The sequence below is a fragment of the Anopheles ziemanni genome, chromosome 2 (assembly GCF_943734765.1).
Source record: "Anopheles ziemanni chromosome 2, idAnoZiCoDA_A2_x.2, whole genome shotgun sequence".
Lineage (NCBI taxonomy): Eukaryota > Metazoa > Arthropoda > Insecta > Diptera > Culicidae > Anopheles > Anopheles ziemanni.
In genome coordinates this window covers 30,912,501-30,930,385 of record NC_080705.1, presented here as the reverse complement: position 1 = coordinate 30,930,385, position 17,885 = coordinate 30,912,501, and the positions used below count along the sequence as shown (strand labels likewise).

At 45.0% G+C, this 17,885-nt stretch overlaps 2 protein-coding genes across 2 annotated transcripts in view; both read left to right on the top strand.

The window, feature by feature from the left end:
* Positions 1-9,544, top strand: part of LOC131281255 (frizzled-4) — a 37,540-nt gene extending 27,996 nt beyond the window's left edge. Inside the window, exon 3 of the mRNA XM_058310528.1 lies at positions 8,790-9,544. Within this exon, the coding sequence (XP_058166511.1) occupies positions 8,790-9,544 (755 nt within the window). The remainder of the gene's footprint in view (positions 1-8,789) is intronic.
* A 3,205-nt stretch (positions 9,545-12,749) lies between these two features.
* Positions 12,750-17,885, top strand: part of LOC131281440 (chromosome transmission fidelity protein 18 homolog) — a 16,400-nt gene continuing 11,264 nt past the window's right edge. The window contains exons 1-4 of the mRNA XM_058310775.1: positions 12,750-13,448; positions 13,521-13,686; positions 13,753-14,585; positions 14,650-14,869. Of these exons, the coding sequence (XP_058166758.1) occupies positions 12,787-13,448; positions 13,521-13,686; positions 13,753-14,585; positions 14,650-14,869 (1,881 nt within the window). The 5' untranslated portion in view covers positions 12,750-12,786. The remainder of the gene's footprint in view (positions 13,449-13,520; positions 13,687-13,752; positions 14,586-14,649; positions 14,870-17,885) is intronic.

The window sequence follows — 17,885 nt, the reverse complement described above, 5'->3', positions numbered from 1 at the left end:
ACACCGACATGACACTCGACGCTCGAGTGTAGCCGCACTGGAGACGCTCGATCGATACCGGGGGTATGCGCCGGGTGCTAGAGATATATGTCCAGAGTCAATCTAGTCGAAGTACCGCGCCACAGTTTTTGATTGATAGGCTGTCAACAGCCGACGGAGCAACAATGGCAATCAGCACACGACATCAGCCACAGAAGCCGTGTCGGTGTGAGTTTCCCTGCGTTGTCGTTTCTCGATACACTCCGTTTGATACCCGCCAGGTCCCAGTGTATCGTCCAACTTCAGAAGGACTCCAAGAGTTGACAGCTACTTTTGCGCGGGGTTTCTCGCGCGCGGCTCTTTTACAAACTCTGCCCGCCAACACTCATTTCTTCGGTGAGTTATCTTAATTAGGATCAATCAAGCATCCGTTCGCCTAGAACCGTCTTCTCCGCAACATCATCAACACGGTAGCTTTCGTGGCATTTGTTTGCTTTTTGCTTGGCAGAACCCTCCCGAGTTGACCTTCTTCGAAGGAAGATAACATTCTGGCAGATAGAATACATCACTGTTTAGATAATTTAATCAAACAGCACAATACAGTTTGCATCGATGGGTATCAATTCATTCTATTAAAAAATGTAGGGAAGAGTGGGGCAATACGGATGAGCTACTAAATGAAACAAACTTAATCAACATATTCTATAAATCATCTCTTCGTGTTTATCAATTTTCTCTTATCAGAACGATATAGTGAAAGTAGTTTTTTTACCGCTTCTAAAAATAAGCAATCAACAGGGAATCTTTAGATTTCTGATCTGATTTCAACGATAGGTATTATTTCTTCCAGCAATAAAAGTTAAAAGTATATAGAAAATACCCTAAAACTAAAGAACTAGATATTTTAACTGGAATATTTATTTGAAGAAAAAAGCTAAGAAAATAGAAATAGGCAAAACAGTTTACCCGTTTCATTTTAGGCTTGTTCATTTTACCGTAAAACCTAGTTAAGGTGCATTTTGCCCCTAGTTTCTATATGTTCATGAAATGTTTAATTTTGTTAAGTTAATTTTTATTTCCACCTATTACTTTTACTTTGTATTATGTTTCTTATTATTCGTATTGGTGTTGGAGCAACAATGTTGTTTGATATGCCAATAGGGGGAAAACGAAGGGCCATATTGTTGTTGGGGGTAAACTGGGGCCAACAACCGCAAATGGTCGTGTGGAGCCCCAAACATGGGGCGCATTCTACTTCCATGACTTTCATACCAACGGTTGGAAGGTGATTGTAAATCAACGACACCCTATCCATTACCGCGACCGCTCCTCCTCGCCATTCGCCTCATGTGACGCGATAAGATATCAGACACCACTACCACTGCCCACACCAGCTTCCAGCCAGCGTTCCTGCCACGGAAAAGCGTTCCACCAAGCCGGTCGGAGAGCTAGTCGATTGATTTATCGTCGATACAATTTGATTAGGCTACCGCTCGGGTAGGACGGCATCCGAGTGGAAACCGGAGCAGGGGCTTTCGGCCAGGCAATTAATAATTTATATGACGATCGATCGACACAATGACGGCAGTGGTTTAGGCTCGATTCGATAACTTTCGGGCTTGAACTGCTTCGACATCCGGTGTGCGTGAAGGATTGGTTTCCAGTTGGCCTGAAATGATGGAGCACTTTTGATTGACGATTAGTATCGGGAGGCAAAACCACGAGCGACAGATATGTTTCACGACATTAATTTTAATCTTTAGTAGGGCTTTTGATTAAGTTCATATCAGGAAGGTCTTAAAATTGTTTACTTTTCATTGGGTTTCACTTTTTCTTTTTCTTGCAATACTGTTCCTGGGTAGGTTTCTCTTTGTGTATTGTCTTGCAATCCATTTATCGTCTTTACGCGTGCAATACAAAATCAGCGTCTGCTTCAGGACACATTCGAAAGGATGCAACTCAATGGAAAACCTCTCGCATCTCGCACAGTATCATGTTACGGCGTTTGAAAAACGTCCACAAACCGTGAAATTTCACACGCTTTTTCCGAGCACCATTATTTTACTCTCCAGTTGCATATCCGGCCGATTTTGGTGCGTTTAAGAATGGCTTGCTGCAACGCTTTTCATAATTCATTGCGCCGTTTTTGATTGTGTGTGCACATGTGGTAAATGGTTTTCTGTACTTCCTTCATTGTCATCAGCTGTGTACCACCGAATTAGCAGTCAATTCTTTGGGACTACATATTTTGGATCGTCTGGAAAGGTGTGAGATTTTTAACGTTCTGTTCCATCCGCTCGAGTTGATCGTTGCTGGAACTTGTTTTGGGGATGTCGGGACGCCTTTTGTCATCCGAGCCGGGGTTGTTCGTTTGTCAAGGAAAAAAACAAAACTTATGTAGGCAAAATGGATTAAAAAGAGATTCGTGCGCGGCATTCGTTTGAAGATGTCCCGATAGAAGACCATCCTTTTCGTTCGGCGATTGGAGGAACTTCCGCCGTTCATGACAATGGAAAGAATGGGTCCGTTTTTTTATTAAATCCACGTGTTTTTAGTGTTTTTTTTATAAATCATCTTATCTGCATGTATGTTTGGGAGGTTGAATATCTTCATATCATATCTATCAGATGGAGATCTTTACATTCGTTACATATACCATATTTCGGAATATAATTTCTTTCAGTTAACTTTTTCGGTAAATTTGAATATGATATTAAATTGTTTTCTTTAAGATACTTCTCGACAAGTTAAAAGAGGATATGGTTTGTTCATTTTATATACTAAGAAGTGATTGTACATGATACTATTTCAACACGAAAATAATAATATTCGAAATTACAACAGGAAATCTTATCTTGAACCGCGGGCAAAAGACCAGGGGCCGCAAAACAATGCGATCCTTGCCTTATAGACGTCTTGTTCACGAACAGCCAGAGCATAAAACAAAGCCCACAAATTATGCCAACGAGGCGCATAAATCATGCTTCTTTATGCTTTGCCAGCGCACCGAAAGCTTGTCACCGCCGCAAGAGCTGGGAAAACAATAGCCCCATTCAAACATGGGAAGCAACCAACAACGCATGTGTGCGTGTGTGTGTTTGAAAAACCCTACCAAAACATTCCAAAGGGCAGCAGAAGGGACTTCGCAAAGACGCAGCATCACATCGTCGAAGGTTTTGAGCGCAAAGTTATGCTCGCATTTTTATTTCCCCATCCCGATGGTTCCCTTTTCCACGATCGAGATCTCGATCGGATGCTTGCCGTCTGATCATTGTTGTCTTGCTTTTTTTCCTGTTGTGTGTGTTTGTGCTTATTTTTCGGTAGCTCTCCTTATTCGGCCAAAATGAAGGAATAAGGCACGGTTTGCTAACGAACCTCGAAGAACAAAACAAGACCCCAAGAAAATTGGGAAGGAAAAATCGAATGCAAAACCTGACCCATTGGGAGAGGGGGTGGGTGGAGGATATTGATCGTGTATTGTTGATCCTCAGTTCGAATTGATTCCCTCGCGGATTTTTCTTGCATTCCCCAACGAACCTGGCCCGGAACGCATTCAATTAATGGTCGAATTTATTCTGGTCCCATGGAAGGGATATTGTTATAATATGGAATAAAGGAGTGGTGAAAAAAAAATCACTACAAGAAACTACCATGTTTCTTTATTTTATTTTCTTCCCTGGCGGCATATTTTTACTAGTAATTTATTTAAATTGCAAACATGAGATGAGAATCGTGGCGGGCGCTTCCGTCGTTTCTGCTGCTGCCAACCTACTTTAAGGACGTTGGTTGGGCGAAACATTTTCGTTTTCGTTGTTCAAAAGATGCACTTTTCTTCTTTCCTGGTTTGCAGCTTTGTTGGTTTGCTTTCCGTTCTCAACTCGTTACCGAAATGAGAAACGAAGCGGAGAAAACAATAGCTTTTGTGTAGATGGTTGCTTTTCTCTTCGGTTTTGCCTCAAGTTATGCTACTGTATGCTGCTTTTGCTTGCTGCAAGGGTGACATATTTTCCATTCGATTTGCGTCTGGATGTGTTGCAGTAGCGATGGGAAAATACAAACGAAGACCGGAAAAATCTCGCGACCGAACGGAATGCTCGCTTAAATAAATGTATGAGCATCGCAATTCAACGTTCATGGAAGTGCTTCACCCATTGCATCAGCAGTTACGTTTGAACGATTTCTTTTTAGATTCATGTATTCCTCTGTGAGTTTTAAACTTTATGTAATTCTGATGATTCTATGTAAATCCAAAACTGTTCGGCAATCACAGCAAACCGATGGAACTAACCGCAAAGAAAATTTCCTCAGCCATCCCCAAGGAGTCTGTTAAGATCTCCGTTGCGACAAAAACCCCCTACCAGCCCAACCGACAATCTACATCGTTTGACGGCGGGGACATTCGCACCTGCCTGCAACGTGAACAGAAAAGGGCCAAGCCTGTCAAACAGTATGGCACATAATTTTGCACAAGTTATTGTTATTTCGCGTCCCGTCCGTGTGCGCTGACATCCCTTTGCACGCCAGTTGTTCGAACGGAACTAGAGGTAAAAAATAAACCGTCCCTCTTGCCATGCATGAACCACGAAAAGTCAAATGTTACATCCTTCCAACGCACAGTGGGGTTTGGGGAGGATAGTTTTGGATGAAAGAAGAAATGTTACCAGCTTACTTTATTACTTGCTATTAACTTTTATGACAGTGCAATAGTAAATTAAAACAGGCTTTATAATAAATTTGATCACTTGCATGATGCCATTCTACTGGTTTATAGGAGTCACATTTCAATTTTTTTAGCTTCCGAGACAAAACCACAAGTATTAAAACGGATGAAAAAAAATTTCATGCCTGAAAAACATCTTCACTAGTAAACAAATGATAACAAACAACACTGCTTCGTAACAAAATCATTGCGATTTGCGGATTTACAAACGGATTAAGTTTGTCGCCCTCGTAAATATTGATTGTTTTGTTTATATATCTTACTTCTTAAATACTTTTTTGGCATATCTGATAAAATTGTGTGTGTTTGAGATAGAGACTTATACAATTTCAAGTTCTAAAATAACTAACCATTGTTATCATTTATTCCGTGCTTGGAACAGAATTTGTTTTATATTCCTCCCGCATATAGTTACCCGAGAGTCAAAATATAGTTTATACCAAAAAATAAATGAATGTGATAAAAATTCACGGAATTAAAAACAAAAGAATTTCGTTAGGCTGAAATTGTGGATGTCCGAAAAAGAAATTCTTTTTTTCAATCATTCTAATCAGCTCCGATAGCTGAACTTCAAAACTGAGCAATACAGAATTGTTTTTAAATAGTTTAAATAAAAAGTTTAAATCAAATGTCCACCATTTTACGTTGCGGTTTCCCACTGTGCGGTTCATTACGCATACGCGGGTGTGTGTAATAAAAACGGAACGAAACGGTTCAACCCGCTGGCGGGAAGGAGAATTGCATCTCGAAAGTGCATTCCAGCTGTTGCATATGGTGCATTCGTAACGAACGGAAAAAGAAAAAACAAACAAAATCACATGCATTGCATCTTGCTTCGTCGAGACAGGGAGTAGAGACTATTTTTTGTTTGTTCAATATTCGTTAAGATTTCCGTCGCAGCATTTAATGCCTCTCGGTTCTTCGGCTTCGGTTGTTAGTTAGGCCCCCGTAGTGCTTTACTTCTTTTCTTCATTTTATGCTTCCCACCACCAGCAGATTTGACCACCACCATCCGTTTCGGTGAGGTGAGACTTTACGAGCCCCGTTAGTGCTAGCTTTAGCACACACTTGGCTCCTTGGATGGTTCTGCGTGCGTCGCGAAAGGGGTTAACATTGGCCGTAAAATATTGACCCCTGGCTAAATGCACTGTTGGCGGGCTCTTAAGATGCCCTCTTAAGACCGAGAGGCAGTGGCCATCGCTTTTGTCCGGATTTGAGAGTGTTTTTTCCTCCGTTTTCCGGTGTGTCGAGTGGTCTCAGCTGCTTTCAGTTCTTAATGGAAGTGCGTTTTATTTGTTGTTGTTTTATAAACGTTTTATTAAACGTAGATTAATTAAACATTTACATGTTGTTTACTAATAGTTATAAGATATAAATATGCATTTGTTAAAAAGAAATAGGGGTTTCTCTGACGTAACAAGCGTTATTATCACCTGATTAATCCCGTCACTGTTCGTGCGTTCGGAAAGGTGTTGATTCGAGGCTCGGCACGATCCATCTCCCTAGCACCTTTTAAATTGATCGGTTTTCCACGCTGCTGGATCTGAATGCAACGCACAGCAAACCGATGTCGGCTTTCCAGAAGCTCCCAGAATTAATTGAAAACACCAAAGAGAACCGAACCAACTGCCTGCCCTCCCGCGGTGGGTTCTGATAACAGCGAGGTAAATTTCCCTCTCACGACTATCCATTTCCCTTGTTTTTTCCGTTGTGGTTGCTGATAGTTTTTCCCAAACTTCCCAAGAGTTTCCACCGCGTTGCGACGCGTTGTTTGTTCATTCGAGATAAATTACAATAAACATTCGGAAAATCTAATGGTGCCGCGCTCCGTGATACAGTGGCGCGGTGATGGAAAACTGCCAGCATAGAATGGGGCGGAGCACACGTTCGACCAACCACCCACCTTTCCCTCCCGCAGAGCTAACCTAAAAAGATCTTTTCCGGAGTCCGAAAGGTCACGGGTCTGATGGCTTACGGACGGCGCGAGATCGATGGGCTACAACTTTTTGGCCAAAATTTCCATCCATTTGATTCTTCCCCGGTTTCAGCGTTTCTTTCGTCTTACGTATTTGCGTGCGTAACCGACAACATCGATCTCCTTCCTGCCCGGGGTGTGAAGGAACGATTTCCATCATTCCCTATAAACTTTCCTCGGGGCTAGAAGTTCCCTGCTGGGAATGAAGTATGTGGCGTGGTGTTCCTTAAAGACTGGAAGTTAACGAGCATCGGCACGGTTTGATTTAATTGATGTAACAATTATACGGCTTCCTTACTTCAACCGGTTCAGTTTTGCGTGGATAAGTTTAAAGGTGGAATGTTATTTTTATTGCGAACCAAACATCACACACTACAGACCCTTGAAATTTGGACTATTTCTACATCGATTTCATAAATGTGCGATCTTTATTTTTTGCGTCCAATTAAACCTTTTTGGCGGTATTTCTCCCGCAGCGCATCACATATGTTACATGTCAGCCATACACACACACATACACCCGCCCGTAACATTCCGTAACATGTTGGAAAATGTTAAATCCTCTCGTCGGTGAGCTATGCGTTACACCGCGTCCAACCCCCGCGTGAGATGATGTTTATTTATTATTCCGTAATTTATTGTTTGATTTTGTTTGGATAATTAATTCGTTCGTCCGGTTTGCGCGGGGCCGAACGGGGGTTGGGAATTATACACCCGACGGGTCCAGTAGAGCGAGGTAGTAGAAGGGTGAATGTTTGCTCCCGCCTTGCCTGGATCGTCCGATTTACTGCGATCGGGCGGCATCTCAATGAAACGCGGAAGAAAAATGCCTCACAACGGGGCGTTCGACGGTTGTATGGCGGCGAGCGTGTGTTAGTGTGATATTTTTCCTAGTGGTTTTGAAAACTTTTCGAGAAAAGAAAAACCTATCCCTCTCGAAAGCAATGAACCATTCCGGTTTGCACCGGGCGTGCGAAGGAAATCTCTTTTAAATCACTTGTAACCACAAACTTTTCTTTTCCGTCTTGCCGTAAGTTGGTTTTTTTATAACACCCTCATTAGCCTGGTTTGGGTTTTCTTGGAGTCTTCGATTAACGTTGGTGTTGACAGGCGAAAGAACACATTTTGTGTGCTATTTATTTTTCGACTCCGCTGGTGAAGTGATTTGCTGGAAGAAGTAAAGAGGTTGGAGTAAAATTTGATCAAATAATTAGTGAAGGATATTTCGGTAATTTCACGTTCAAAACCTTATTTACTTTCTATCAAAATACCAAAAACAAATTGATTCAACATCTGCAAAACCAATTACAAAAATTGAACCACTAAAATACACTACGACCTGAAAAGGATAAATTGTAACATGAAATAAATTTGAACTAGTTTTGAAGTTATGCATAATTGAGACATATTTACTATATTGTGTTATATGCTTGGTAATAGTTTATTCATGGAAAATTGAACCATGTTTTTAAATAATACATTTATTTCAAGCTGTTTTTACTTAATTTGGATCACTTTGTCGTCACTTAATCTAGTTTACCGGTCTTGGAATAATTTAAATTGCTCAAATGTTTCAAATGCTTTATGACGAAAATGAGTAAATTATATTAAAATTTTGTTTATTGATTAAGTCATGTCGTTCATTTCAGATCAAACAAAAACCTATTGGCTGATATCTTGCTTTGAATGTAAAATTAGACACCAACCTTTTGAGATTGTAAAATGGTTGTAAAGCTACATGAAGAACTAAACGAAGAATATAAAACATACTTTAGTCAGTCGAAAAGTACACACGGTCTACTAATTTTATAGAATAAATCATCTTTAATATAGTTAAATTTAGTCCTAAATCATGTTCAGAACATAGAGCTTACTGTTCTTCAGTGCGCCGAATTTTTTGCAAAACAAACATGAACTGTATAAGGTTCTAAAGCAAAAAGAGGATTAAAATCTTAATTGGACTTCGAAAAATTCGTTGATAGTTGATTTTGCAGTGTTTGGTTTGTTCTGGTTGTTTTATTTAAGCACTTATTTTTGCAAATATTAAATTAGTACTTAGAACTAACCCATAGAGTTGTAAACTAATACCTTATCCCTTTTTCTGGTACCTTCCAGGATCCTGTTTCATTGGAAACCAATCCGATAAGGCACTGCTGACGTTCGTGATCGTGCCCCTGCTGGCGAGCTGGGTCATCGGGTCCGGCTACCTCTTCACCGCGTACCTCCGCAAGCGTTCGGCCGCCCCGCCCCTCGTCCACAACCTGCCCGTGCACATCCACGGCATGGGCAAGTTCCTGTTCATCTACGCCGTCCCGAGCGCGGCGCTGCTCATGCTGATGTTCTACGAGTACGCGTGCCGGGAAAACTGGCTCCAGCTGCCGCACCCTTCGTCCGAGCCGGTACTACCCGCCCGGGCCCCCCTCTGGCCGTTCGTCCTGCGGGCCTTCATCGAGCTGCTGGTGGGCGTTCTCGCCTCGGCTTGGGCCGTCGGTCCCCGCATCGTTGGGCTGTGTCGAGGGCGCAGTGGGAGCGGGGGACGCGGAGGCCCCAGTAAGCTGCCGATCGGTGGTGGCGGTGTGGGTGGTTCCGTGGGTGGTGGTGGTGTTGGTGGTGGCGGTTCCATCTACAAGCAATCGATGGGTCCCAAGCTGGGCGGCTTCGGGGGCGGCGCACCGTCCACCTACTCTACCGCTTCGTACCAGACGGTCTGTCCGCAGAACTCGCTCGTGTCGGTGTCGATCGGGAAGCTGCCACCATCGCGGCACGGAACGCGGAAGTATCCTTCCCACTCGCACATCAACCGGAAGCCTCGCAGCTACAAGATGTCGACGCAGACGATCAGTCTCACCGGCAACGAGACGGTGCTGTGAGGAGGTGGGGGAAGGGTTGGATGAAGGAAGAGGGTGAACCACGCACGGTGTGAACGTGTGCAGTTGTGATATTAATGTTTAGAGAAGTGTTTAAATTATTTAACGAAAACCACTATGCCACCGGTTTCCGAAGGCGGCTTCGGAGATGTTTTCTGGAGTTCTGTGGACAGTTTGGGGGCCGTTCGTAGGATATAACATATTTCTGCAATGGTAAAAGAGGGCTAGTAAGTTGCAAACAAAACAAAAACAAAAGAAAAACAACAAGAAAGGGCAGAAAAACACAATCAGGAATGAAAATAACAGGGTAGTGTAGAAAACCCATCATCGAAAAGGATTAAACCGGGTTGACGAAGGATGGACGAAATATGGAAAGCTAAACGGAACAACGAGCAGAACAAGAAACATGAGAAACCCTCCAAACCGGTGGCTGTATACAGTAACATAAGGATCGTTTATTTCAACCTACTTAAACGTAAGGGTTTAATTATATGGTAAACGCTACGATCGCAAACAATTTTGCAAACTACAAACAGGGACAGGTTCGTGTTTTCGTTTCGTTTCGTTCGTTTTGGGACGATCCGTTTTCGTGCGGCCATCGGTTGGATGGAAGTGGAGGGCCTAACGACGTGCCACAGGAGTTGTTTGCGTCTGAGAGAAGGAGTGTTATTTGTGCTGTAAGTGAGGATTGAACGTTTTGTTGGAGATATTTGTTGTAGATCCTTTCCTGAGGATCTTGTTCCCCAATGATTTCTTATCTTACAAAAAGTAGTATAGCGTCAACTGGAAATTAGCTTGTTTGTATTGTTGTCTTGCAAATTTTAAGAGAAAGTGTTCATCTCATATTAAACCAATTTTAAAAACCCTCACACCCTGAAGATATCATTATCCTTTTCACGCGGTTTCTCTTTGCACTGGAAAAACGGGCGACATGCGGGACAGTTTTTCCACAAGCATGTCCGGTAGCCTGGCGATGACGTGATGACGTTCCATCACAGGCCAACATATCGGTTTCGTGCTGGCGGGGAAACGGGCACTTTCCCGATCCCCAAGAGCGTTGTTAATGGTTCGCCCAAATGTATGATCACCGGCGAATGCAAAACGGAGGTTGTTTGAGGTTTTATTTTTACATCTCCTTACGTTTATTACACCATTGGAGATCAGATTGAGAGTCGGTTCGTTTTTTTTTTTTTGCTTGTCCGGTTCGAAGTGCGATGATAATTCGCTTTCCTTTTCTTCGCGTACACGCTTCGTGTTTCGCAAGTGTTTGTGAGTGGCGTCAACGGCGCGTCCATCAGCGAAATTTGGAAATGATGGCAGAAGGACGCAGGACCGATTGGCCATGGAACATGGAAGATGGAGAAAACCAAAAAACAAACGAGCTTTCCGTTCCTTCTGCGTACGGGTGTGCAATTTCATTGCACATTTTTCCTCAAAAATGCACCACATCTCGTTTCTTTTTGCGTGCGCGCACTCAACAGTTTTCGGGTTGGAAAAAAATAATGCAATCGATTTTTGATTGGATTTTTTCCCCATTTATGCTGCGTCCGATTTCCGTTCCCGGGCCGTTCGTGGTTTGGTTCGGAGATTTATGTAACGCTTTTGGACGCGGGTGCCGGGGGGTTAAATGGTGGCCCATGTCGGCAACAAACTCGAGTGAAGGTTCTCTGTTCGATTGTCGGAAGTAAAGTGCAATGGGGATTTTGGGGGAAAGATTTCTACGCTCCTTAACTCTTAACGTTTTTTTTTGGTAGCAATTCGATCAGGTAACATGATCGTGAAAACGGTTCTTTACGAGGTGCCGAAGTGTGTGGTGAGCGGCTGGGACCTTCTTCATCCCCCTTTCCCCTCGTATCGGAACACATATTGGCGTTTTGGAAAAGTGTGCAAACATTAACTATCGATAAATACGTCCTTTTGGTATTTAGATGGGGAGTGAGGGCAGAACGGGGATCACGTCCGGAGGAGTAATTTTTTGATAAAAGAACAGCTTACGATAATGTGTGGTTATTATGGCCATACCGTGCCACAAGTGAAGCTCATTTTGGTGTGAACTTTCAAATTTGATACTTTTTTGCTCTCCACTCTAGTTAACATGTGAAAAATGTGAAAGGTCCCGCTTTTGGAAATAATTTGATGGCGTCTCCATCCAAAACAAGGAAAAGACGAAAATACGAACAGCGTGCACCCTAGGTTTGCAAAAGATCATCTCGTAACGAGATTGTACCTAAACATGTAAGCTTGAAAGGAGATAGATTTAGGCGATAGTGAAACGAGAATCCTACTTCATTGTTCTAGTAGCTTAAGGCTTTCCACGCTTCGTGCAATCCCAAGGCCGGGAAAGTACCGCAGCGTCCTGTGCCATTTTTGCGATCTTCGCTGTCTGCTCCCTGGAAGCTAACGAGTGTGTGTGTGTACATATTAAGGGGGAGTTGCTAGGGATATGTAGCGGTTTAGACGAGATGGAAGGTTAATGTAGAAACAGCTACTTATCGCAGCTTGTATAGTCGAACCGTACTGAATAAATATTAAAGAACACAAATACTTAACACTTTCTACGCAATCGTACTCTGTGCCTGTAAAAGCTAGCTGTAAGAATGGCAATCAAAAAATAAACTATGGTCACCGCGGGACATGTAAGCTACCGCACCGGAATTGAATATGTGAAAGGAAATGCTTAGAAAATCTGTTAGTAATAAACACATGTGTAAATCTACAAACTTTATTGTTATTCTTTTGACTTTCCAAAATGAAAGAAAAGGTAGAAAACTACTCTAACTAAATTGGACTACTGTTTGTTTTTATCTAAAACGGTAAGCTCAACGCTCTACATTCTAATATAGACATTTCTGCAGCATTGCACAGAAAAACAAAATAAAAAAACCCGCTGTAATCTTCGAATTTCAAAATATAGCAACCATATACCGCTAGAGGATGCTGTATGCACTTTCGAAATGAGTTAGCGCTACCTAGTGGCAATTATTCGAAACAAACGCCTTGCATGAAGCGGCATCTGTTAGATTATTTGAAGTAGATTCGTTGTCTAAGCCTTGGTTTTTGTGGCAAATCTGTCAATACTTCGGCACATCTTTCTGCAGTCACCTCGGATGTCGAAGATTTGGCGCGAAAATGAATGTCATAACAAACAACACAAAGTGTTGTTAATCGCAAGTTTTCCTGGGTTTCCGGGACGTCTTATATTTTGTGTTTTTAAGCCGTAGATAAGTGTTATTTATTGTCCGAAAATGGATCAGTATCCTACCGAAGAGGAGGAATATGAGCTGGTGTACGGGGATGACCTGGACGCGATGAACGACATGGACAGTGAGCCACCACCGGAACCAAAAGGTGGTCCACCGGCACCAAGAACCCCTTCCAATGCACTACGGTTTGCGAGGGCCTCAAGTGTTTCCTCAAACTATCGAACACCCGGGCAGCTGGGAACGATCGACGAAAGTCCACTCGCTAGTCCGGCCCTTTCAATTATCACGCGTGGCAGCAGCACCACGCACAAGCGCTTGTTCGATACACCCGGCCCGTCGTCGGCGTCCTCCTCGAAGGGCGTGTACGGTCGTGCCGCATCGACACCTTTCCCTGGTGCCACTAACTCGCAAGAGAACGCACTTCAAGCTTTGCAGCAAATCGACGCCAACCCACGGAAGCGGCGCCTGGAAGCGCTGTTCGGTGACATTCAGGACATCGAGGAGGAACCACTCGAGCTGTACGAGTACAGTTTACAGAAGAAAACGAAAACCGAGGAAGAGCAAGACATGGAGCTGATCGAGCGGATACTGGAGGCACGTCAGCGATTCAACACGGTTGCGAATCCTTCCAAACCGTCCATGCTTTCCCGGGCCGAAGCGTTGCATCGCTTTAAGATGGACAACATTTCCCGTGAGCCACCAAAGTAGGCCGATTGATTTGTTTCGAAAGGAGTTCAATTGTTTCTAAAGGATGCCATTTTTCTCTTTCCCCACAGATGGCCATCGATGACGGTGCGGAGAAACGATCAAACCGTCTACGTGCGCTTCCACTCGGAGGAGTTCGAGAAGAAGCAAATCGATGAGCTAAACTGCGCGAAGGACGGATACAATGGTCTTCTGGGGGCGGACAAGGAACGCATCTGGCGGGAGGCAAATGAAATTGTAAGGTTCTAAGTGCGATGAAATCTTGCCACATGTATTCTATAATTTTCTATCGTACCATTTTAGGTTGCAAAACGCCTAACAGAACCGATCAATGCAATCGAAACTCCTTCACCGGGTGTGGAGGAAATTATCATTCCGAGCGAAAGTGGAAGTGTTTTGTGGGTGGAAAAATATCGACCCCGCCGATACATCGATCTGCTCTCCGATGAAACGACCAACCGAAGCCTGCTCCAGTGGTTGAAGCTTTGGGACAAGGCGGTGTTTAACCGGGAGCCGAAAAAGGCGAAGGACGCCAACAAACCACAGCATCAGCAGCAGCAGCTGAACAGCTTCAACAAGAGAACCGGACGCTTCGAGTCTAACGGTGGTTGGGTGAAAGGTGGAGGACGTAAACCGCGCTCGACACTAAACACCGAACTGGACGAAAACGGATGTCCGGTGCAGAAGGTGGCCCTACTTTGCGGACCCCCTGGTCTCGGAAAGACCACACTGGCGCACACAATCGCCCGACATGCGGGATATACGGTGCGGGAGGTAAACGCCTCGGACGACCGAAGCCCGGACGCATTTCGGTTGGTGCTGGAGAACGGTACGCAAATGAAGTCGGTGTTGAACGAGGAAAAGCGACCGAACTGTATCGTACTGGACGAAATCGATGGCGCACCGGTGGCCGCAATTGAGTTTCTTCTCCGTTTCATCGCCGGCAATGGTCCTGCGGGACAGAAAGGGGGCGGCAAAAAGGCAGGCTCCGGTAAGGCGACCCGTGATAAGTTTGTACTAAAGCGACCGATCATTTGCATCTGCAACGACATGTACGCACCGGCGCTGCGACAATTACGACTGGTGGCGTTTGTGGTCAATTTCCCACCGACGGAATGTTCCCGGCTTGCTGATCGGTGAGGATACCTCCATCTCGTCTCTCGACGAAAACTTTTACAGCATTATCCGTTTCCGTTTAAGGTTACTTACCATCGCGAAAAGGGAAGATATAACGACGGATCTCTCATCGATGATGGCGCTGGCGGACAAAACCGGCAACGATGTTCGAGCTTGCCTTTCGATGTTACAATTTTTCGCCTGTGCGAAAAAGCCCATCCGCCTAACCGATGTACTGAAGTGTAACGTTGGCCAGAAGGATCGCCAGAAGGGACTGTTCAGTATATGGTCATCGATTTTCCAGGTAAACAAACTCATGCATTCGCTAATTATTTTACTACATCGTGCTGCTACATCCTAAAGTGGGTGTTAGGCTACTCAATTCGAACGCTCCCCGTTGCGGCCAAAGGCGGACGAATGGTGGCTCGCTTGGGCGAGAGTCAAAGCGTACACTTTCAGCGGTGACGGGCCGGTCGGTTCGATCACTTTCAGCCCGGTCGGCTGGCGGATCTGGTTGTCCGTCGTCTCAGTGCCACGGCTGACGCGGGTCTGTGTGCCCTGCGATTTGGCGCGATAGATTTGGGTTGCCTTCGGCAGAGCGCGGCTCGATTCGACCGTCTGCACGGCCGACGTGCGCTTGGTGCGAAGGTTTGCCAGACGGATCGCTTCCCGTCGATAGTCCCAAACGTTCCAGCGGTACTCGCGATCGATGTTGGACGGCACCGGGTGAAGGTCGGTCTGCACCTCCTGGTCGCAGGTGGTGGTGATCTTCATTTGAAAGCCTTCGCTTCGAGGTGCATTGTACGACGAGTGCACCTTGTCGTAGATGTTCAGCAGGCAGACGAGTTGAATCTTTTTCCGGGCAGTTTCGACGATTTTGTAAAAGTATCTGGGAGGAATAAGTGGTAATTAATCAATCGGTTTAGAAGTCTCTCTTTGTAATTACTTATTTGGATCCTCGTCAAAGAACACGACCGGTTCAGCAATGTTGAAAAGATAGTTTTCCTTTTGCATTCGGCACACTCCCATATCGATGCTGCCCGGCATTAGCAAGCCTTTTCCTTCAGCCACATGCCAGAGGCAGAACTTGAGCAGTTGAATCTGAAACGAACTCGGATGAGAAATTCAATGGTATAATTTACTATCGACGATCTAACGTATGTGACAGCATCATCAAGAATAGCATTTCTGCGTTTACAGTTCCCTAAGTGTAATTCTCCCTAACTTACCTCCATATTGTCCTCGAACGGAACGATCTCGCAGTTTTTTGGCTCCACCAGCGAAAGCCGCTTTCCCTTCACCTTGTTCAAACGATCCACATCGGTTTGGATTTGACTTTCGCCTAGCAGCCGATAGGCGAGATCGTCAAAGCTGGCGCACCGTTCCGTCAGGCTCGTCAGCATGTTGCTCATCTGGTTCATTTCCGACAGGAGAAAGATGAAATTTTGAAACTGCAACCAGACGCGGGTCAGTTCGGAAAATTTTGGCTACAAAGCAGAAATGGAAGTCGTGATAAAAGCATGGTTGTTCGATGTTCACTGGTGACGGTTTCTTCTTCACGTACAAACACTCGATCGGTCGGAATGGCAGTACGGTACTGGACCGCCTCGTGGATGCGTAGCAGTTTCGCCTCGTACTCCTGCTTGCAGCTGTCGATGGTGAGCTTCATCGAGGCCAGCTCGTCGATGAGCTTGCGCGTGTAAACCTCGTGCTGGCGGTACATGATCAGCAGGTCCTTGATCGTCTCAAAGTCCTCCGAGCTGATGTTCTCCGGCAGCAGCGTTATGATGGAACGGTTGCGCAAATCGTATGCTATCGCCGCGTTGAGGGCGCTCGTGAGCAGATTCACTTTGTCCATGATTTCGCACAGCGTAATTTGGAGGATCGATTTCGTCGATTCGTGCGATTGGTCGAGAATTTTCGGTACTGCAAAAGTAACGTTTGTTTGGATGGAAAACTAACGCACCGAGAACAAGCCGTTCAACTTACAATCCGCCATTCCGTTGGCCGTGTTGCCCGAGTGCTTGTTGAAGATGCGTATGCCGGCCACTATCTCCCGGATGTCCTTCAGCGCCATCAGCCGGTCCTTCCGGTCGAGCGTGACAAACTTTGCCTTATCGCTGCGCGACATCACCGAGTTGAGCGCACGCATCGTTTCCGCCAGCACATCCTTCGACTCCGGGTTGCCCAGGCCCATCGTCATCACGATATCGAGGATCACCTTGTCGAAAATATCGTCCTGCTCGTCCTTCGTGATCACGTCGTTGTCGACGATCTCCTTCGTGAGCGGGAACGTTTTCGCCTGCAGGTTGCGCGCGTGCTTCTCCACGATTTCGTCCTTGTCGAAGAAGTTATCCAAAACGTACGCCTGCATTCGGAGCGTCACGAGCACCGGTGACCGATCGTCCGCGAGGAGACCGCAGCACGCCTCGACAAAATCGTCGTGGTTACGACGGTCCGCGCTGAGCGTTTCCATGAACAGCTCAAACTTGGGATCGAGACTAAGCAGATTCATGACGAAATTAACGAGCGGCCGGTCGTACCGGATGTTACGGCGTTCGCAGCTGCGAACGATTTCCTGCAGCAACGGCACCAGGGCGGTGTTTGGCTCGAGCAGGCGCGCCCTCGGGATAGTCACCAGTGCGGACATGTTGGCAAGGATGTAGTAAACTCAAAACTATTTCATGTGGCTCGTTGGTCAAATTTCAAAAGAACGCCGGACCGCGGGACACCTTACCGAATCGACTGAACTTTCGACACTGAACCAATGTTTTATCGGTAGCCAAGGTTAGGGGCTGCGTTGGAATGTTGCTTCGCTGTGCATGGGAACTGTGATGTATGCCGCCGTTGCTAGGAAGTCCAAGTGCCCAAAGCCTACCCCCTGTTGTTGCTATGGATTGTTATTCGGGCGAATGTACGGCCTACTCCTTTCTCACATGCTACCCGCACTCCCGTCGAAAAAAGAAATCAGCTGATAGAAATGAGAAATATTGATGGGAAAATTGAAACGGATAAGGACGATAGGGGCAATGTACTACTTTGCCTGTGCATTCGCAATTGTTCATTAAACCCGAGTTATTGGTATAAATGTTGTTACAATAGATAAAAGGGTTTTAGCTTTGCTTATTGCGAAGTGAATATGAGATCGTGCTGCTTTTATCTTCAAGAATAGATAAAATATTGCTTATGTTATTTAAAACGGTGACCGCAACCAGAAAATACAAAATGTAAGCAAAGGAGGGTAAATACGAAATACTTTCTCTATTAGAATCCTCTTAGAACTTGTCCCCATCTATCATCCATTTTGCCCCCAACGACCC